Source organism: Metopolophium dirhodum, chromosome 1 (genome assembly GCF_019925205.1).
Source record: "Metopolophium dirhodum isolate CAU chromosome 1, ASM1992520v1, whole genome shotgun sequence".
Classification (NCBI taxonomy): domain Eukaryota; kingdom Metazoa; phylum Arthropoda; class Insecta; order Hemiptera; family Aphididae; genus Metopolophium; species Metopolophium dirhodum.
Window position 1 is genome coordinate 112,241,114 of NC_083560.1, and position 22,106 is coordinate 112,263,219.

Sequence of the window (22,106 nt, forward strand, 5' to 3'; positions counted from 1 at the left end):
CAATCAACCGGCCCAAAAAATGTGGCAGAATCAGCACAATAATATAATATATTGAATAATGTGTAATATTCATGTCATGAACCTACTGCTGCACCCGTGCGCATGCCTATGCTAAATATTGCATAAATAAATACGTATTTAGTTAATAATTGTTATTAAAAATTTTAACTATCTATGATACCACCAACTTAAAAACTTGCTTAAATAAAATTGCATCTTAAGCATAGACAGAATTTATGGATCATTGTGTTTATTTAATTTTTAAAACCATCAATATAGATCACAGGAATACAGGAATAAAGAATAATATATTACATTTTACAATTAGGCCAGGTAGAGAAAAAAAATGGCAGAAAAAATTAAAGTCTCAACCAAGATTTTTTTTTTTAAGTTTTAATAATAACATACTAAAAGTCCCCATTGATCGGACTGGAGCTTTTTTTTATAAGCTCATGAAAGTTAAAAAATATGAGTTTTTTAAATATCTTAAAAAACATTACAAATATTAAAAAAGTTTTAAATAAAAGTTATTTATTAGATAATTTACAAAAAAAGTTTTCTTGTATTTTTTCATTTAAACAAATATTTGGCAAGATATATTTGTTTAAAAAAAGACAGATAAAAATTATAAATAATTTTCTCTCTTTTTCCGTGTTAAATTTTTTTTACACTGTAGTGAATATATTTTTGTGTTCTGCAAACTAAAGGTGAACGATTCAATTATAATAACATAATAAAACATAGTAAAAATTAATATTTTTAAGACATGATAATATAATACAAATAACTTGTATAGTAAAAAAAAAATGATTATAATTTAAAGTTAATTACACTATATATATCATATATGCTACACGTCGTGTGTAACAGCTGTGTAGCTACAACCCTCACGCTGTCAGTCATTAAAAATTCCGCTCATATACTCATTGTAAATAATATTACAGATTGTATATCTTCTAATAAATTTAAAATCTTTATTACTATATACCATATCTTATACTATTAGTACTACTATATATCTTTACTGTTACTTTATTGTTATTATTACTACACGATAAGGTGGTCACGATAGTCGATATGGATGATCTGATAATTTTATAATTTTATAATTTAGTTAGTCTGCGGAAAGTGAAGTACCTACTTATACGTAGTCAAGTATTTCGTGTATTACTATAAACACGAATTATTTTTTTTATCATTCATAAAAGGTAAATAAATAGGTATTATGTCAAAAGTAAAATCAAAAAGAAATAAAAATGTGATCCCCGTGGATGGTTTTATGTTCATATTTGATAAGCTTAGTGCGGACGAAACTAAACGGTTTTGGCGATGTCGTCGTAAAGATTTGGCTTGTCCGGCTCGAATACATACCGGTATACATGATTTTAAAGTTATAAAATTTTCTTTTAAAAAACATTGTCATGATTCTGAAGCGGCTAGAATAGAAGCAGACACAGCTTTAACGAGTATGCGTCAACGAGCTATTTCAACAATGGAACCTACGTCTTGTGTAATTAACGAATGTGTTAACGGGTTATCAGATGCGGCAAAGGTACACACATTAAATTTTGTTTTTCTATTATTATAATATTATAATATTATACTGTCCCTATCTGGTCCGTACAGTAATAAATAATTTTAATTTTAATTTATAGGGTGTTTTACAATCTTCCGAAGCTCTAAAACGACAAGTACGGCGTATAAGAAATAATGAAATAGCAGCTCCATGTGATCCATCAGATTTACTATCTTTACAGATACCCGATGAGTATCAAAATTATTCACCATCAATCGGAGTTAATGAAAATTTTTTATTGGCTGATAGTGGGCCTAGCAATGAAAGAATATTAATATTTGGTCGACCACTTGGACTCAAGTTATTGAAAGATTCGAAAATATGGTACATGGATGGAACTTTCAAAGTGGCACCTACTCTATTTTGCCAAGTTTATGTTATTTTAGCTGAATTTTTAGGGGGAGTGCATCCTGCAGTTTATGCATTGCTACCTAACAAAAAGGAACAAACATATGTAAAATTATTTAGTATGATTAATCAATTACAACCTGATCTCCATCCAACATCAGTTTCTTGTGATTTTGAACTTGGAGCCATAACAGCAATTAAAAATTCATTTGTAAATATAAATATTTTTGGATGTTATTTTCATTTAAGCCAAAATTTTTTGAAAAAAGTTGGGGAGTTACATTTACTGTCAAAATATAATAATGAAGCAAATTTTTGTGTTGCAACCAAAACAATTATTGCACTGGCGTTTATACCACTGTGTGATTTAGATATGGCTGCAGATGAGTTGACAGACGAACTTCCAGATGAGCTTATACCATTATTTGAGTGGTTTGAAGAATTTTATATTAGGAAGAAAAATCGACGTATAGGACGAAGAAAACCACGATATTCTCCTGAAATGTGGAATCTTCACCAACGAATATTGAATGATACAGATCGGACAAATAATCATGCAGAGGCGGCGAACCGACGATTAAATATTCAAATGGGTACTCATCCAACGATATGGACCTTCATTGCGAATCTCAAAAAAATTCAAGCCGGGCGTGACACGTATTATGAAAATCTTGTGTCAGGAAATAGTCCTCCAAGGAAGTTGAAAAAATTTCAAGACACAGATAAAAGAATAAAAAGGTTAGTAAATAATTATGATAGGCAAAATAAAATGATATTTTTAAGAGGTATAGCAAATAATATTGCTTTAAAATAAAATTGTAGATAATTTTTTTTTTTATTGGCTAAATGATGTTATATCATATGTTTAACTGTATTAACTAGGTATAAATAATTATAATTATTTTGATTTATTTATTTACGATTTAAAGGGACTTGTATATATATATATAAGCCAAGCAGATTATACTTTTATGTTTTGTATTCTTCTTCTTCTACGGTTTCATCTAATAATTAAGTGTACAATCTTCTATACAATCAACCTCTATTTTTATATAATTAGTGCACCATTGGCTTTGCAACGTTCACATACAATCGAGCACTTAAGACCTGCTTTTCGGCAACCACAGTTTTTAACACGACGTTTGATGACACACATTTAAGTAACTGGTTGGGTGCTGGAGCTTTCAGTGTGGTTACTGGTGACAAAATATTATTTTGAAACGTCCGTCCCTAATCCTCGAGGTTTTTTATATGACCTAGCCACAACTACACTTGCATACTATAAGAATATTGTCTGACAGCTTCTTATGTCGGAGGAAGTGACGCAAGATTAATTCTGTTTTTTGTAGCACATTTTATAAACAGCTTATAACGTTGTAGCCTTGTTGGTTCAAAGACTTCTCATTTTCTGATGCTCCATATAAATATAAAAACCATTTTTTGCTATTTCCTCATGAGATGAATTAGGATTATTAAAAATTCAAACTATTGAGCTTATATCCTTCGGTTTGTCTAGTATTTGTACTCATTTTTTTTCCTTTTTGGAATAAGACTGAATAAGGTTGTATCACATCCACTTAGCGCATGATAGAACAATATTTTATTTATTATCGGTTTATCGTGTTTTTGTATAAATTCGATACTATACATTTTTTTTTTCCTGACCTAAGATAAAAAAAAATGTATTTAAGTATTATTATAAATTAACTTTATTTTAATAACAAATTATAAAAACTAGAATATTACCTATATAAATCAAATCAAAAAATCCAATTTTTGAGGTTGGTTTGCAAAATTATTAATCACTTCTTCAGTATCTATTGAAATACTGCGATGAAAATTCTGTTAGTCGATTTTCACTTGTACTATTTCTTAAGTACAACTTCAATCTTTTTAGCGTTGAAAATGATCTTTCCGATGATGCTGTTGATACCAGTAAAGTAACTAATATTGACATCAAGCACCATATATTTGGAAAAAAATCAGGGGATATCTTACTGAAAGTATCAATAGCAGACTTTGGAAACTCATTCTGAGGAACTTTTTTCCATTTTTCTATCCATACTTTTAATTCTGATTCAAATGTATTGAAACTGGGTAAAACATGTTTATAAAAGTCTATACATTTTTAAAATCATTATAACTAGGTTTAAATTTGTTGAGGAGATTTGGAATCAACTTTTGTAATACAGAAATAATTTCGTTGTGTTTAGAAAATCGTTTTATTAATTGATTTTTAAAATAATCGATAAATGGTACAAATATTGTTCGTTTATAATACTGTTCCGGTGATTCAGCTGACGTATTACTACGAGACAATTGACGCCCAGTTATTTGAGGTATTTCAATAGTTTCATCCAATAAATTCAATTTTTGTTCGACTTCTAAAAACAATGTTTGAAATTCTTTATCGGCATTTATACGAATAGAAAATAAAACTTGTATACAATTTTCAACATTTTCACAACATTCAGATAAATCATTATTTACTTTTTGTAATGCATTACATAATGGCAATGTAAAGGCAAAAAGTTTTTCTATGACATATAATGCTATTATAAATTGAGACGAGCGATGAGTCTTAGATAATTGAAAAGCTAGTTGCGATGTTTCTATATTATGATTATTTTCGAGATTATGTAATGCATAAGCTATAACTTCGTATAAATCTTTGAATCTCAATATACTTTCGTGACGATCTACCCAACGTGTTTCACACATTTTTATAAGGGTACTTTGTTGGGTACTTGGAATATGTTTTTTTATACATTCTTTTAAAACCGCAGATCTCATTGAAGATTTTCAAAAGAAATTTATAATTGTTGAGACCGAACCAATACAATTTCGTATTTCAGAAATGGTACAAGATTTTCCTATTGCTAAATTGAGTGAATGAGCCGCGCAGTGAACGTAAAGCGCGTGTGGTATTTCATCTCTAATATACTTTTGGACACCACTATACAAGCCACTCATTGCACTCGCCCCATCATAACCTTGACCGATTAAATTTTCTATTTTAAGTCCTAGTTTTCCAATTTCTCGTATAATTGTATATGCCATTCCTTTTCCACTAGCATCACAAATAGGAACAAATTCTAAAAAGTCTTCTCTAATAAAACCATTATCAATATATCTTACACACAAAGACATTTGTTCAATGCGAGATATATTACAAGTTTCATCTGCCAAAATAGAAAAAAATTTTGATTGATTTACTTTCAACACAATTTCTTTTTGAATTAGAGAACCGCATATTTGTATTATTTCATTTTGAATTATGGGACTAATGTAAACCGATTTTCCCGATGAATTCATCAAATGACTTTTTAGTGTTAAATCACCACTTAATATCGATATCTTAACAAAGCTCGGAAGTTACCATCATTATTATCTTTTTTGCAATTAAAAATAAGCCCACTATCGTCGTGACCTCTCATTGCTAACTCTTGACGACCGCAAAAATAATAGTTTCTATTATTGGAATTAATTTTAAGCGATTTTCGATAACTTGAGCTTTTTTAAAAGAATCTACTTGTGTAGCTACATCAAATGTTTTATTTTCTATTATTTTAACAAACTCATCCGCTCTTAACGTTGACAATTTATGATAGTCAGCATTTGAATGCGCTGTAAAACATTCGAGAGCATTTTTCCAGTTAATAAATGTTTATTAACTAATGCACCGACTTTTACAGAGTTACCTTTTTCCGATGTTTCATTTGAAAATAATACACACATTCTACAAAACACACCTTCTAGTTTTTTCGAATATACTAACCAGGAAAAACGAGTAATCCAAGATAATTGAAATTTCAATTTTCTTTTTGAAACTACTGGAAAGTTGTATAAAGTATGAGGCTGCCATGGTTTTTTCAATAAATCATACTTAAGCTTATCGTCATATATTATTGTACTTATATATAAACCAATAGGTATCATAAATTTCAGTTAATTCAGTTAAATTAGTTGTATCAGTATTACTTTCAATTTCGGCGTTATTCGTAATATTTGATGAACAAGGAATGTCATCACTATGATTAGGCTCGGACACGGCGGTTTTTTTATTAAAAAAATGTAGTAATGAAGATTGTGATATCATACTTGATAGTTGATGCTTATTAGAACTTCTTAATACCTAGTGGGACGTGGATTGTTGAATCGTTACAGAAATATTATTTTTGTAATGATTAAATGATACACAATTACACACGCGACTCGCACAAAGCACTGAATAATATACCGGAACAACCAAAGTCAGAAAACAAACTAAATTCTGTTCATCGCGTCTTACTGATCGTAACTCGTAATAACTAATAAGTATATTATCGAGAATTTGAGTGGCCGTTAAAGTCGATACTACGAACTGAGATGTATAGAATTTAGATATATATTACTATAGATAGTATAGATATTATGACTATCGCGACGCACGAGTCGCACGACAATCGGTCATTATCTTAATTACCTAGTAATACCTATTTCATATAAATTAAGTGAACAATAGAACAACTATTTTTATTTATACGCATCGCCTGCAATTTTCATTTTTGTTTTATCCCATGTTGCGCTGTTGGGTTTTAGTTGATACATTGATTAAAAAAATTCGTATGAGTGCCGTACCAACAAAAAATTTCTGGTGGGGGGGTTTGAACCCCTAACCCCCCCCCCTATATACGCAACTGGCTATGGCACATGTTTTGTATCACTTGCGTCCAGCAAGCATACAAAAATAATCTGGTGAGGGGTGGTTCACAGTAGTTTTCAGGGAGGGGGGTCATAGTCTATATAAATAAATTAATTAAACAATTATAAATGTAGGGAGGTTTGAACCCCAAAATGGTAACCTCCCCGTGTATACGAGCCTGTTTGCCAGTCTAAAGCAGTGCTTGTGTTATGAGGGGATGTGGGGAATAGAGTAACCTTTTCATTATATCCTAATCAATATATATTTAAATCTTCAAGTAGTATGCGCTATTTTTTTAGACTTTCTTGCCTACTAGATAATTTATATTTAAACTGGCCATAATCATATGTTTGTCCTTGGTTTGCATTAAGTTATCAAGTGATTAATATTATTTATCACAAATTATAAAATAATATATATTTATTAATATTAAAATATTTTTTTTCGCTCAGTCAAAGTACTTGAAAATGTAATACAAGGTTCCACAAAATTGTGTCTTAATAACTATTTAATATGTAATACAAATTTTTTTGATTTTAATAAACATTTTTGGTTATTACAAATACTTATATAGTTTAGTTATTGATTTTAAATTTGGTATTGATCCCACCTAAATCTCAAAAAAAAAATCGTAATTCTCAAAGACTATGTTTGTTTTGACACTGTTCAAAAGTACACTAGTATACATATTAAGTATAAGTATATATATATATAATAGTATTCACTTTATTGATTATTCACCTTTTAATTTTAAACACTTTTAAATGTTTAGGTTCTTATAAACTTCGATGTAACGCGGCAGTTACAGCTTACAACGAAAGGGCAAATCGTCTATCTTCGTTTAATAAACAAATAACTGATAAAAGCCCTGGGATGTATACTAAACATTACATAAAAAAAAATGTGAGGAGGATTGAAAATCATAACCGACGTTGTTGCCTTTTTAAAACATCTAAGCGTACAAAAACTGTTGTCAAACCACTGATTTATACCGGACCAGATGAAGATTACGGAAATGTATTACATGACCCGTTCTCAGATTTAACTGAAAGTCAAATTGAAGACTTTAAACTAGAATACTTGGATAAATTATCATTATCTAAGAGTCGAATAAAAATGTTGGAAATGAGAACAAGAAGGCAACACCAATGTGAAGAATGGTATATGGAAAGGAAAAAACGGTTAGTCCCTATTATATTTATGTAGTATTATTTATCAGCGCAGATCCAAATTTTTTTCCGTGGTGTGAGGGGGTGAAATTTAAGGGATATCAGAAGAGTGAAGACACCCTCTAATTTTAACTTTTTTTTATGGTGTTAGCAATACTGCCTTCTGGAATAACTTGTACATTATGATATATGATTATTATATTATTATTATTGTTGTTGTTATTTATGAATTTTAGTCTTATGAGTTATGATTTATAATTTATTATGTAATGTCTAAAATATTTACAGTCTTACAGCTTCCATTTTCGGAAAAGTTTGCAATATGCGTGATAAAACTTCACGTGCTAAAACTGTGGAAAATATTTTATTTGGCACATTCACTGGAAATGCCGCCACTAGGTATGGAATTTCCAATGAAATAATCGCTAAAGAACAATTAGAAGATCTTCTAAAGCAAAAAATACAACCTGCTGGTTTAATTGTTGACAACAATATGCCATTTATAGCAGCTTCCCCTGACGGAATACTAGATGATGAATCGTTAGTTGAAATTAAGTGTCCAGCTAGTGCTAAAGAACTTGCACCAGGAGATGCTATACAGAACAACAAAATTAAATGTTGCTCAATTAAGGATGGGAAATTGTACTTAAAACGCAACGATAATTATTATTATCAAGTTCAGGGTCAACTGTACATCAGTCAAAAGACTTATTGCTATTTTTGTGTATGGACCCCAAAAGGTAAACAACAGTTATAAAAATTATTTATATAAAACATACTAGTAAAAACTTATTATTACAGGTTTGATGTATGAAAAAATAAAAAAGACGACGATTTTTGAAAAAATAATAAGGAAAGTAAAATTAAAACGTTTTATTTAGAAAATCTTTTACCCGTCTTAATCAAAGAAAACCTTAGGCAATAAATGCACAAATACTTTTTTTATAATCTTTAATATATACGTATATTTCATAATATTATTATAATTTATACCCGTGAATATACTAATTGTGTTTGTCATTTCTTATTTATCTCGCTGACTTTTACTCTAAATTGTACCTATCATATACATATAGTATTGTTGTATAATTATATTATCTACCTAGGTACCTATACGATAGTACGTCAGGGATATCATAGTTTAAATTCATATACAAGACAGTGTATTATCAATAATTACGATAATACAGTTTATAGTTGAATTTTTAAAAATATTATTATTGTAATATACTTAAATATAAATATTTATATTGAACTTCGTGTTTCAATATACATATAGTATTTGAAATTTCTAAAATTGGTAAAATAATGTGATAAATATTATGGTAAAAAAATTTTTTTTTTACCTTTTTTTTGGTTACATGGTTTTAGAATGAATTAATTTAGTATATGAACGTGAGTTTCCTTTTTCTATCGGGGATGGTTTTTTATACTACTTTTTTAAATTGTTGTATTTGTATAAACAAGTTAAGTAATGTAATAGTTAATAACTATGAAATAACAAAGTGATTCTCTTGTGTAGTATAATGTAATTGTACATTTTTGCGAATTGCAAAGAAAGCGAAAGTCGAGTAGTGAGTAGGTCATATAATAGTAAAAGATAAAGCGCGCAATTGAACTTATATTGTCATTTTTATTGCATTTTAATTATACGTAGTTCTGGGAATTCGTAATACTGTCGACCGATAGTCCGTGGCACGCGATAATGGATTACACACACTTATGTTCATAACATTATACTCACACATAGACATATCCCAAATGTTCATGTTATGTGAATTGCCTAAATATTACTCCTTAAAACATGATACGCTGGAGCCCCCTTAATGTTATTCTACGAACAAATGTAGATATTAACTTAAGGTGGCTGGAGCGTGATATGTTTTAAGGAGTAATATTTAGGCATTTCATATAGCATTTATATTTAAGCTGTGTTGCTGTGTGAGAAGTAAATGAATATTAGTGTGTGTAATTCGTAAAATTCATAATCGCGTTCTCGTTTCACCGGGCGGCTCACCGCCCGCATATCGACCACATTACGTATTCCCGAAACTAACGGCCTACTCTGATAATAGTATAGAATATAGAATCTATATTCTATATTCTGATACTTTTCAGGTATCTGTGATTACAATAATTGTAAGTGATTCACTGATTTTGCATATTATAGTAGGGATACAATATGATTGTTTTTAATTAATGTTTACAAAACTGATAAAATACAATATAGTAGTAACGGGTTTACAAAATATTTATCGTTATAAAAAATATAAAATTATTTTATGTATTACTATAAAATAATTATAAAAATTTAATTTCTATACATCTATTAGGTATAAACTTTCATAACTCGTTACACTTATATTTTTGTAAGACAATAGATTAAATATAGGTATTATTGTAATTTTATCATTGGTAAGACATTTTTAAATAAATGTACCTACCTCTAAAACTAAAACTATAATAGTATTTTACTTTAATATTCATCTTTTATTAACTGTTTTAACAGAAAGTCCATATAAAATGTGGTAAGCTGAGTTGCCATTTTTTCATTCCAAAAACTATCGTCTCTTTTAATTATCTCGAATAAAAATCCTATAAAATAATAAATATAATTAAGTAGTATAAAGTAATTTATATAAATTAGTAAATAAATATCTTATATACCTTTCGGTGTCCAAATACAAAAATAAGAATACATTCTGCGAGTAATGTGAAGTTGACCCTGCACTTGATAATAGTAATTATCTGTTCTTTTCAAATGCAATTTGTCATCTAATATTTTACAACTCTTTATTTTTTTACTATTTATTCCTTCTTCTGGAGTCATATCTTTGGCACTTGCTGGGCATTTTTTTTCGATCGCTAATCTTTTTTCTTCTTGCCCTGCTAATTCCATTTCTTTCCAGGCTATGTCATGAACATACATAAAAATTTTCGAATGAAGTTCTTGATATAATCGGTTGGACATATTTGGCATATTTAATGTTGCAGAAAATTCGTCGAGTTGGCTGTACCCTTGACCAGCATTTACAGTAGCACTTACTATTGCCATGTTAATGTTTAAACATTTTCGCCTTTAACCTTTTCACTATCTATTTGTTCTTTTAAACCACACACTTTACAATTAAACTGAAATGTACTGTAGTATCCCTTTTTATTTTCTCTCACAAACTCTAAATCTCTAAATGAACAATCAAATCCCAAGTGTTGTATAGACTGTAAAGATTGAAAAATATGTTTGAGATCTACAATACGTCTGCCCTCTAATTTTTCCCATTGGTCATCATTACACAACTCGTCATTTTCATGCTGTTTTTGAGGAGTTAAGAGTACTAATGTCACATTATTTTGGGAATTATCTTCCGGTATAATTTGTGAATTTGTTGTATTCGAAGAAGTTGATGGCGTTTGACCAATACAATTTACCTACAACAATTTATAACTTTATAAAATATTGATTGAATAAAAAATGTCGATACGTGGCTATAGTTCTGCTGTACAGTAGGTTATAAGTTAGTTATTTTAGTGAAAGGTATTCAATTTTAATTCAATGATATAATATCATTGTATATTAAAACAATTCTGAGCGAAGACGGTTTGTCGGCCAATTTGTATTACCAATTTTTACCTATTTATTTTACTATTAGGCTATGTCTGTATAAGAAATAAATAGGGCTCAGATTTAAATGCTCTAAAAATATAAAAAAAATCTCTTTAAAAAAAATGCGTTTATGACCTAAAAACTCTAAAAAATGCAGTAAAAGTATAAAAAAAAGCCTTTCAAAAAATTCATTATTAAATAAATTTAAATTATTATTAAAAACGAAGTTATATTTGTTATATACTGTGCAAAAAAATGTTTAAATAAAAAAATTAGTTACAAATTAAATTACATTTGCATTGCACTGTAATGAAAATTTATATTACGTACGTAGTACCTACCTACTTTATACTACTATGTAGGTAGTACTTATATTCAATGAGGTCAATTGTTTAGTCATGATACGAGAAATAGGTAAAACATGTCCTAAAGTAATAATTGGTGCATTTGAGAGGTCAATATCTCAATTTTCCAGTACTTTTCAAAAGCGCCAGAAAAAATAAAAAATAAAATAAGGAAAAACGGTAATTTTTACGAAAAATTGATTTTGGGTGTCGGTGTAAGACTAAAAAATTATCGTAGTTACATGCAATTTTCACTGACTGTTTATACTGACATTTTCTATACTCTAAGTAGACAAACTCATGAAGAATTTCGTATAGAATTTTCAAACCTTAGATTTAAAAAGAAAAATTTTTATGAATTTCTAACTCAAAATAAATTGCAAATTTTCGTGATTTTTACGTATTTTGTCAAAATTCGACCTTTCAATACTTATTAAAAAAAATTATGACTATGTATTTTTAATATTTTTTAACTACTATTGTGACAATATATTAGAAGTCTTGTATCAAATTTTGAAGCTTTTTTACCCAACGAATAAAATTTTATTTTCATTTATAAAAAAAAAACACACAACATAGTAAAATCAATACATACTAAAACTGAATTAACTAATATTATTAGAGCATGTTCATCATCTCAGGAGTTATATCAATATTTAATTACTCAAATATAAAATCCAAATACAAATATCACCATATATTTTGAATTAATATTTAGAATTTTCAGTATGATTATAATATCATCCAATAGTTAATTAATACAATAGATTTGTAATATATTTTATACTTACTTTTTTAAATCTATTTAGGGAGTTAATATTTCCTTTGTTCTTCTTTCTTTTGGATAAAAGAGTTTTATTTTTTTTTCCATAACGCCAGTCTTTTTTAGTGTCCATAGTATCGAAGATGTCAAATATTTATTTCACAAAAAAAATCTCACTATAAGGACTGCACATTAGTTTCAAACAACAGCAGACGTCTGACTAATCGAAATTCGAAATTCGAAAATCAAAATTAGAATATTACTTTTACCCCCCGTAGAATAATAAGTACCAACGACCGGTGGCGGACCGAAACAGTTGAGCCAGGCGATATTAATTATTATTATATTGTGCCCACCGCCGCCGGCGCACGTTTTCTTATCTTACATTATATTCCAGGAATATGATGGCAGTTTATTTTCAATTAGTACCTATCGCCAAATTCGCCGAGCCGATACATTTCCGCACTCGCAGGCACATGTCAAAGCTATAGATTTTGTCAAATAAACACCACACTATTTAAATGACAAAAATTCCAAAAAGCTAGACAAAATTGTGGGAGTTGGATTAGACGGATTTTTATTTTGAAAATGGATATTAATTAGTCATTATGTCAGTAAGGGAATGGTCGAGGGGATTTTCTTAATAAAAATTCTTCGATAAAATATTGACAATTTAAAAAAATAAGAATTTTTGTATTTTATATATTTAAGTACGCCATTATTTTTTGTAATAATGATACATTTCCACGGCCATGCTTTAGAAGAGTTGTTGAAGATTTTCAATTGGTTTTCAAAATTAATATCCGTCAAACCCAAGTCCCACAGTTTTGTCTAGCTTTTGGCCTGTTTTACGTGATAATTTGTACCTGCTCCAGCCCCCTTAATTGTACGGAAAATAGTTGGTTGGCTGTGTTAATTTTTTCTATTTCCATGGAGACCCTAACACGTGATCCTTTTTAAGACATACTGGAAGAGATAATTTATTGTAACATGTTGGCCTACATATTTAACATTTAATTATATTAACAACACAATTTTTATTATTTTTGATTCTTATTCAATTTTAAATTGCTTGTATTTTCATATGCACAAATTATTCAATATAATGTTCACATAAAATTCACAATTATGTATACATATAATATTATATGTATCAAAATAATAAATATAAATATATTATTAATCTTTAGTTTATTGTTTAAAATAGGATACCAAAGATTTCCGTGATTTTTTTTTTGCGGTTTTGGTGTAGATTCTAAACAAGCACAAATATATATATTCAAAATGTGAACATTAAAAGTAACAATAAAATTAAAAATCATTTAGTCTGTCATCCGTTCTCGTTATTTTATAAGACGTATACAATACAAATATTATAAATTTATTAATAAATGTATTCTCAGTGATTATATAATAAGTTCCTTATCCTCTAATGTATTGAATTTTAATCTGATTACATTAAAATATAAATAATAGATTACCACCAAAATTTTCATAATATAAACTTAATATTATTTTTGAGTACATTATTACCATCCCGTGAAACATAATTCTGATGGACAAAAACAATAGTATTTACAGGAAGATAAATTATAGACAATTTTTTAAGGAAATTGACAAAAAAAAAATAAATACCTAAATTATTGCAGTAGCCATTAATTACACATTACAAGAGAAAAAAAAATATGAAAGATTAATTAGAGAAGTTATCACAATATGTCTAACAATAACACCAAATTCATATATTTGTGACACCATTTAAGAATTCAAAAGTAGTGATCAACCAGCAAGGTTTTTTTAAGTTTTTTGTATGACTAATAAATATTAAGGATGTGCACAATTTTAATTTTAAAACTAACTAGGTCTACTAAAATTATTACGCTTGGTACACAATTTTCTTATTATTGTCATTGAATGACACTGAAACTAGATTCAAAATCATTGGACTTTAAACATATTGTAATATTGAATACAATAGCCGTGATTTCGAGATTAAATAGGCTAAATATATAGTTTTATTTACTTCATGATAAAATAATTAATAAACATAAATATACTATTATGAACATTATACATATTATTGAACTATAATATGCACTTTTGTATATACTTAACCTGATTACATTATCTCGAAAATACGTCCAGTGTCTAAAATCAACTTACAACGCAAGCTCTCAATACACAAAAGCTTCATTATAAGTCTCACACATGTTAAGAAAATGGATTAGACAAAAATATTAAGTCACGTAGGGCATAAAAAACAACAAAAACACTTAATAATAATTATTACAGTATATGAATATTAATAATTGTAATTAATTTTATTAGCAAACACACTTACACGAATACAGCACTGATACACTAATTGCAATAATTGACAATCTACTAAAACAATTAACTAAACTATAACAAGCTTACCTTAATATAAATATCAATTTGATTTTATTATTTAAAGATGTGATTATTATAAGATGAAAATTATTTTTGTTTCAAATAAATTAATTTTATAAGGCATTTTTATAATATTCAATAATAAGATGCTTAAAACTTAAAAATGGCGATTTCAGTAATTACATTTTTTCCATGGGTTACATTATTAGGTTAGCTTTATAATTTTGGGATTGTGTATAAATTGTATTATAAATATGCCCAGCAAAATAATGATAAAAAAAACCTGGTACATTTAAAAAAGTAATCTCAGAAGTCAAAATAATAATAACTAATGTACAAATATTTAAAATAATAATAGTACTAATGATCATAATACAATCACAATAATAAAACAGTTAGACTTAATCCTATGCAAATAAACTGAATATTTACTAGAAAACACTATAATGTATTCTTAGACACCATTATATAGTCAAATCTTAATACATTGCACAAAGGATCCATCGCCTGTTTTAAACTAATATACAAATTTATAAGTAACTTATATTCACATTTTACAATAATATAATATAAGTTTCCACAATGTGATATAGGGAAGTCAATATATTTCAGTTTAGCACATCTTTAAATTAATTTAATAATATTCTAATACAATAAATTGTAAAAAAGTATAAGCGATTCATTAAAATACCCATATAGTTAATTGATTATTGGTACAAATAACCAAAAGACACAAAAGTAAGTATTTGAATAAAATGCAATTAAACAAAATTTTAAAAAATAAGGATAAAATATAATACTATTAAAATGTACCAACAATGCAATTGGTTTTGGGTGACATTAGGATGATTTCTACTATTTGAGTGAATTAAAATTGTCTGAAACTGTTATTAATTAAACTAAACAAAAATAATACTATTACATTTCATAGATTTAATAAAAATTGCTTTAAATACATAAGTAGCTATAAGATAGGTTATTATAGATATTCAAGAATAATGTTACTCCAATATATATAACATCCTAATCCAGCTTTTTGTCCCTTTTCCCTTACACCCCTTAATTAATAATAAAATAAATACCAAATCTTATCGAAAAGACAAAAAGAATAATATAAGAGAAGCAAACTTAAAAATCACAACGTTCAATTTTTAATTATTTTGGAATTCAGATGATGTAAGGTTATATAAATTAATTTTAAAAGAAAAATTTCCCAACTGTAATACATTTATCAATACGATAATGTATTTCAGAAAAATAGTTTAGTCATCATAAGTACTAAAATTAGTTAATTTTTTTATTAAGAATATAATTAGATACCAAATTTGAGTAAAACAAGACGCTAATTTCTATGATTTTTTTTATAATTATTCAAACCACTACTTAAACAGTAGCAACGTATTTAAAGAAAAATTTTAAACTTAACAAGTTTTTGAATAATTAACTATTCATTGAAAAGTGCTTGTCTGAATACAAATTGTATTTAAACTTTAATCTATTGAAATAACCAGTTATTTGATAAAATAAATGATAAAATCTAATAGATTTTTGTGTAAACTATACTTTGTTTCATACATGAGTAACCTCGGATGGCATGCTTCTGTGAACAGCAGTAGCAATGGGTGTGGCTAACTCGTTGAGTGCCGTACTCACGGTAGTCAATTATTCCAACAACCTGCATTTTGCTAAGGTATAGAAATTGTTTGGCTGCGGTCAATCATCAAAAACTAGTGTTGACGATGAAAACCGATTTAATTGAGGGGTATGATCTAACAGACCGTACATAAATCATTCGCCGCCTGTGATTACTCTTATATGAGACAGAGAATACCTAAACTATTATTATTAGGATAACCAAGTTAAAAATGATTGATTTATTTAACAAATAAAAAAAATTTAGCTAAAGAAAAAAATTTGTTATTTAACAAGTTGTCAGTGAATGGAATTTTAAGAATTGACACTTTCAACCATTGTATTTTTAATGATTTCTCCTAAATTTTCTGTTTCTAAATCAAAACTATTTGAAACCAATGTACTTGGAATATTTGGAATACCCAGTGAATCGGTACTTTCAATACTTTGTAAGGTGTATGGCTGCAATAAATCTGTAAATGTTTCAGGCTTATTGTCTATAATAGACAATCCTCTAGGTCTATCCTGTGGTAAAGGCACAAACGCAGATGGAAATGGCTGATACGGTTCATATAAAGTATGCGAATTATTTAGCTGATAATTGTTCAGTGTACTACTTTCTGGGGCAATATGATTGCTATCATAAACAGGTAAAAATGAATGATAATTATAATCATTTAAATTGTGTTCATAGTGTTGTGGTTGATAATACGGTTGTATATGTCTGGAATCATGATAGGAAAAATTTGATATAAGTGGTGATGTCATAGCTAGTTTATTACAGTGTTCCTCTTCTTGTGCTTCTCTCTTTTTGATTTCAAGTCTCATTATGGTGTGAATGAAATGTTTTCGAACTCTTGTTGGATTGAATTCTATGCGACCAACAGAATTTCCACAGCCATCTACTGTGCATCCACACGGGAAATTCATTCTATCGACCTAAGTCACAAAATATGATACAGTTAGATAACTTTATAATTCAGTTTTATTATTTTAACTAAAATATAGCATGGTAAAATAGCCAATTTATTTCTCCCGTGCTTATTAGACCAGTTCGACCATTCAGAATACACTGACGAAACTAAAATACGGGTAGAAAATTTGTGGCTTGATTTCTCAGTACAATTTTCCAATCTTATATTAATTTTGTGATGACGATAATAATATCATAAAAAAAAATTATTTGTTTGGTTCTTACTTGACATGTTATGCCTGCTTGAAAACAAGCACATGTATCTGGGTCACAAAATCCACGACACAAACATCCACAGAATTCTCTTGATAGTCTTATGCTCTTGCAGTCGTCCTTTTCTGAAGAATCAATTTTCTCAACACCAGCTGCCTTCAGTAGAGCACGTCTTTGTCGTGTAGGTACGGGCTAAATAAAAATAAAAATTTTTAATTTTTGTGAATCATAAGATAATAATAAGATTAACTTACTTGTAAAAAACTCCCATTGCTATCTGAATCCATATCGGCGTCAGACTCAGAGTAAACATCTGCTGCTCCAACATCGCTATCACTGTCATCACTATTTGTACCAGAAACCTCAGATTGACTTAGTTGAACCAAGTTTCGACGTATTCTTCTCTGTTCTGCTATATATTCAGGTAGAGAAAAAATGCGTGATGCACTATGAACTCTTGTCATGCCAAGAGTAGAACCACCCTAACAAAAATAATTTGCATGATAAATATTTTTTAAATCATAAATACAACAAGAGTTCAAAATGAATAAACAATTTAATAATTTAATGAAATTAAATGTATTAAAACATTATTTTTTATTAATTTATAATTAAAAATTTTTACCTGAGAAGGAACGCAAGTAAATCCTTGAACTCGGGGAAAATAAAAGACTGTTACATTTGCAAAATTTATATTTTTGCGTTTCTTCACTGTTAGTTCAGATGATGGAACACCATAATTGAGGGGTTTGTTGCGTTTTAAAATGCCTTTAACAATTCCGTAATTATTCCTTATGTCTAATGGTCCTGTATCTAGAATAGAATCTGAAAATTTTGGCTTCAACACTTCCATCGCTGACAAAAATTCATTTGAAGTTCTTTGCAAATCTTCAAAACTAGATTCTTGGTTCAATGTAAAATCAGTTTTGTATGATATACTTGATGTTGAAACTGCTATATCTAAGTTAGTACTATTCTTATCTTCTGCTAATTCAGATCCAAATCCAGAGTCGCTTCCATCATATCGATCTTGTATACAATCAACTTCTAAGTCATTCTGAATGCTAGTAAATCCATTGAATATTTTATTATCTTTTTTATTTGAGTACAAGTCAATGCTGTTAAGAACTTCATTTGTTTTGTCATCGATAGACATTTTTGTAGTACATAATTTTTTTACAGGAGAATCAAAATAATAGCTATTACTTCTTTTGAAAGGCGTTAAATTGCTTATAGCATCTGTTTGCTCACTTAAAAAGCAAGTATAATCATTAGAGTATGTTGACATGCTTTGACTATTTTGAGAAGTTTCGTCTTTACTAATTTCATCAATTGAAAAACCTCGTTTTTTATTAGTTGTAAAAATATTATTTACGTCTGAATAAGTTGTTTCATTTGTACTTGAAAGAACTTGAGTTTCATTAGAGGGGATAAAAGTTGAAGTCGAAGAGGGTAAACACGTACTCAGATTTTTAACATCACTATTGTAAGGCTTTATATTGCTATCAATGTTAGTTTTGTCATTAGAGGTAGAGCTGTATTCGTCAGATTTCATATTAAATGATATATTTTGAACTCTACATTCTGAATTTGATAATAATTTTGGGGTGTCTGCTAAGCAGTCTGATAAAGTTTTTGATTCAGTAGATATTTCTTCATTATTAACTTGATCAATGTTTGCAACATTTATATCCTTAATATCAACAAGACAATCATCATTATAATATTTTACATTGTGAGATTTAGCGTTGGCATTGGTAGGTTCATTAGTAGTTAGGGACAATATAGAGTCTTCATCAGATTCCTTTGTTATTAAAAATTCCATTGCAATAGTTAAATACCTGCAAAAAAAATACCACTTTATTAAAAATAGTTTCTAAATATTTTAAATAAAATGCTATAAAACAATTTTTGAAAACAATTAGTTCTATTATAATTCCAATCAACATAATAATTTATTTATTATAACTTTTTCAATTTAAACTGATCATTTTATTTATATAAATCTATAAATATATAGCACAGTTGGCTAAAGGACTAAAATTGATTAGGTAATTATTATAAAGAGTATATTCATAACAAGTAGGTACCCAATAGGTAATAGGGATACTAGGGTCTCCTAGTATCCCCGGGTAATAGGGATTCAGTGAACTATAATACTATTCAGTTTAATTCAGAATAATAGTATTCACTATTCGAACACTTCTAAATTAATATATAGGTAAGTTTATGAAAATTTAATTTAAATAAACTAAAAACCATACAAATTACTAATACAAATATCACAATACTATATTAACATACATTTAATAAATTAACACAATATTAGAAACTTTAGGAAGTCACTCTGTTGCATAGTGGTTATAGAGTTTCCCTACTTCGTCAATGAGTAGGTCGCTGTGTGAAAATTTAAATTCAATAGCAAAATATCAATATATACAACAAATGATTCAGAGCAGAAACTGTTTTTCAGCCTATATTTCAAAGGATATTTTATTATATATTTATATTGCTATTAGAAGTTTATTTATCCATTAGTGATACAGTAGGTAAATAATTGTTGCTAAAAACATATTGCATATCTATATATCTATATATATAAATGAATTTCCCCTATTCCCCTTGGTCACGCTATAATACTTGAGAACGCTATTACCGATTTGGCTGATTTCTTTTCTGTTGTTAGTAATTTGCATTCTAAAGTGGTGCAAGTAAAATATTTTGAGATTCAAGATGATCGATGAAAATTTTGAAGTTTAGAAAGTTATACATAGAATATTATATATTAAATAACAAATTGAACAAAGCACTTTTAACGGGCAACATATTATAAATTGATCAGTATAATATTATTTCATATAATATTACTAGGACTTATAAACTTATAAGTTGTTTCCCAAGTAACACGTTATAACAGTGTGAATAGGTTCATAAATGGCTTAAAATGAATCTAAATATTTGGTAAATTTAATGTGTATAGGGTATAATGGCAAAAAGTTTCAAGCTATTCAAAAAATATTTTTTAAATTAGAAAAATATAAAAATAAATCGTTTACCTATATTCAATGTGGTTTCTATAAACAATATTAGCAACAGTGTATAATTTTAATAAATCTAAGTAAAATAATAATATCAATTAGATACCCAGTTAAAATATTTCAGAAGACTAAAATGTTCAAATGTTTATATGTTAATAAAAAATGATTTGAAGGTTTTCTTACTAAAATATAAAACCACAAAATAATTTTTAAATTAAGGAGCCCGGTACCAGATTTTAAATTTTCCGCAATTCTATAAAATTTGAAAATTTAATTTAATATTTTAGTTGCCACTTTAATTATAATACTTTTTCACTCATCTGCTACCCGATACCTATTTAGGGGGTTGATAGGATGTATTATGTCGAAAAAAATGACTTCACGGAAATAATTCTCAGGCCTTGTACCTATAAGATTTTTTATCTAAAAGAAGACTTCCTACAGGCTGCATCAAACTCAGATTTTTTATTTTATTTCAAATAATGGTATAATATAATTTATAAAACAACGTTTAAAATTTTATTATTTATTAAGACAGGTATTATAAAGTTTGAGATTAAAATATTGAAAAACGGATTTCGATGCGGCCTGTTGAATATACCCTCTATTAATTAAAAAAAATTATCAAATTTGGTTGAGTCTAACCTTAATCATATTATACTACACACAGTGTCAACTGTCGCAATTATCGTGTTAGTAACAATTTTATCTCAGAAGAAAAAACACCCTCTTCACCATGTTATACAACTACATTTGTTTAGTCACCGACAGTATGATGCTTGCAAACCAAATAAATGTTTGAAAGATATATGCGCAGTGACACTTTTTGAAGAGCTAATGGACGGCACAGTCATAAAAATACAACTACAATAGTATGTACCTACTTCCAATTGACCAAATTAACCAAATGTCACATGATTAAATGAGTCTTCAAACAAAATAATGTGCTATATAAATAAAATAGTATAAGTACCTACTATTATTATAGGAATTGTTGAAGGCTTGAAGTGAAAATTTGAAAAAAAAATCAAATATTGTGAGTTACCTAGTTTGTTTGTTACGTACCTACTGAGTTTGATATATCTATGGACTACTGATAGTTAACAATCAGAATTATTAAACTTTTCTTTAAGTTGGAATTAAATTTAAGTCATAAAAATATGATTCTTGTGTCTATAATTATAACTTGTATGAGGATGAATACCTTCAATAATATAGATATTGTCGATATTTAAGACACAAACATTTACAAAAATTCTTGAGAAGAAAACTAAGTGTGCTGTTTGCTGCTTAGATGTTTTATTTTTCTAAAGTTTCTAGCTATTTATTTATTGCTATTTATAACTATGGATATTTTAAATTGTAGATAGG

The 22,106-nt window shown here is 27.9% G+C and overlaps 4 protein-coding genes across 5 annotated transcripts in view; 2 read left to right on the forward strand and 2 right to left on the reverse strand.

The window, feature by feature from the left end:
* The first annotated feature begins 1,468 nt into the window (after positions 1–1,468).
* Positions 1,469–3,960, forward strand: LOC132950889 (uncharacterized). The gene is made up of 3 exons (XM_061022497.1): positions 1,469–1,552; positions 1,656–2,726; positions 3,739–3,960. Exons 1-3 carry the CDS (start codon positions 1,469–1,471, stop codon positions 3,958–3,960), a joined length of 1,377 nt encoding a protein of 458 aa, XP_060878480.1.
* Positions 3,961–7,772: 3,812 nt separating this feature from the next.
* On the forward strand, positions 7,773–8,658 carry LOC132933750 (uncharacterized). Its single transcript, XM_061000031.1, has 3 exons — positions 7,773–7,789; positions 8,066–8,517; positions 8,579–8,658. Exons 1-3 carry the CDS (start codon positions 7,773–7,775, stop codon positions 8,656–8,658), a joined length of 549 nt encoding a protein of 182 aa, XP_060856014.1.
* A 1,595-nt stretch (positions 8,659–10,253) lies between these two features.
* On the reverse strand, positions 10,254–10,782 carry LOC132953789 (uncharacterized). Its single transcript, XM_061026130.1, has 2 exons — positions 10,445–10,782; positions 10,254–10,372 (listed from the first exon to the last, which is right to left on the reverse strand). Exons 1-2 carry the CDS (start codon positions 10,755–10,757, stop codon positions 10,254–10,256), a joined length of 432 nt encoding a protein of 143 aa, XP_060882113.1. The 5' UTR covers positions 10,758–10,782.
* A 3,652-nt stretch (positions 10,783–14,434) lies between these two features.
* LOC132934307 (uncharacterized) overlaps positions 14,435–22,106 on the reverse strand; it is a 41,428-nt gene continuing 33,756 nt past the window's right edge. For both annotated transcript variants that reach the window (XM_061000598.1, XM_061000597.1), the window contains exons 2-5: positions 18,323–19,538; positions 17,952–18,179; positions 17,710–17,889; positions 14,435–17,450 (exon numbers count right to left, since the gene is read on the reverse strand). In XM_061000598.1, the coding sequence (XP_060856581.1) occupies positions 16,827–17,450; positions 17,710–17,889; positions 17,952–18,179; positions 18,323–19,522 (2,232 nt within the window). In that variant the 5' untranslated portion in view covers positions 19,523–19,538 and the 3' untranslated portion in view covers positions 14,435–16,826. The remainder of the gene's footprint in view (positions 17,451–17,709; positions 17,890–17,951; positions 18,180–18,322; positions 19,539–22,106) is intronic.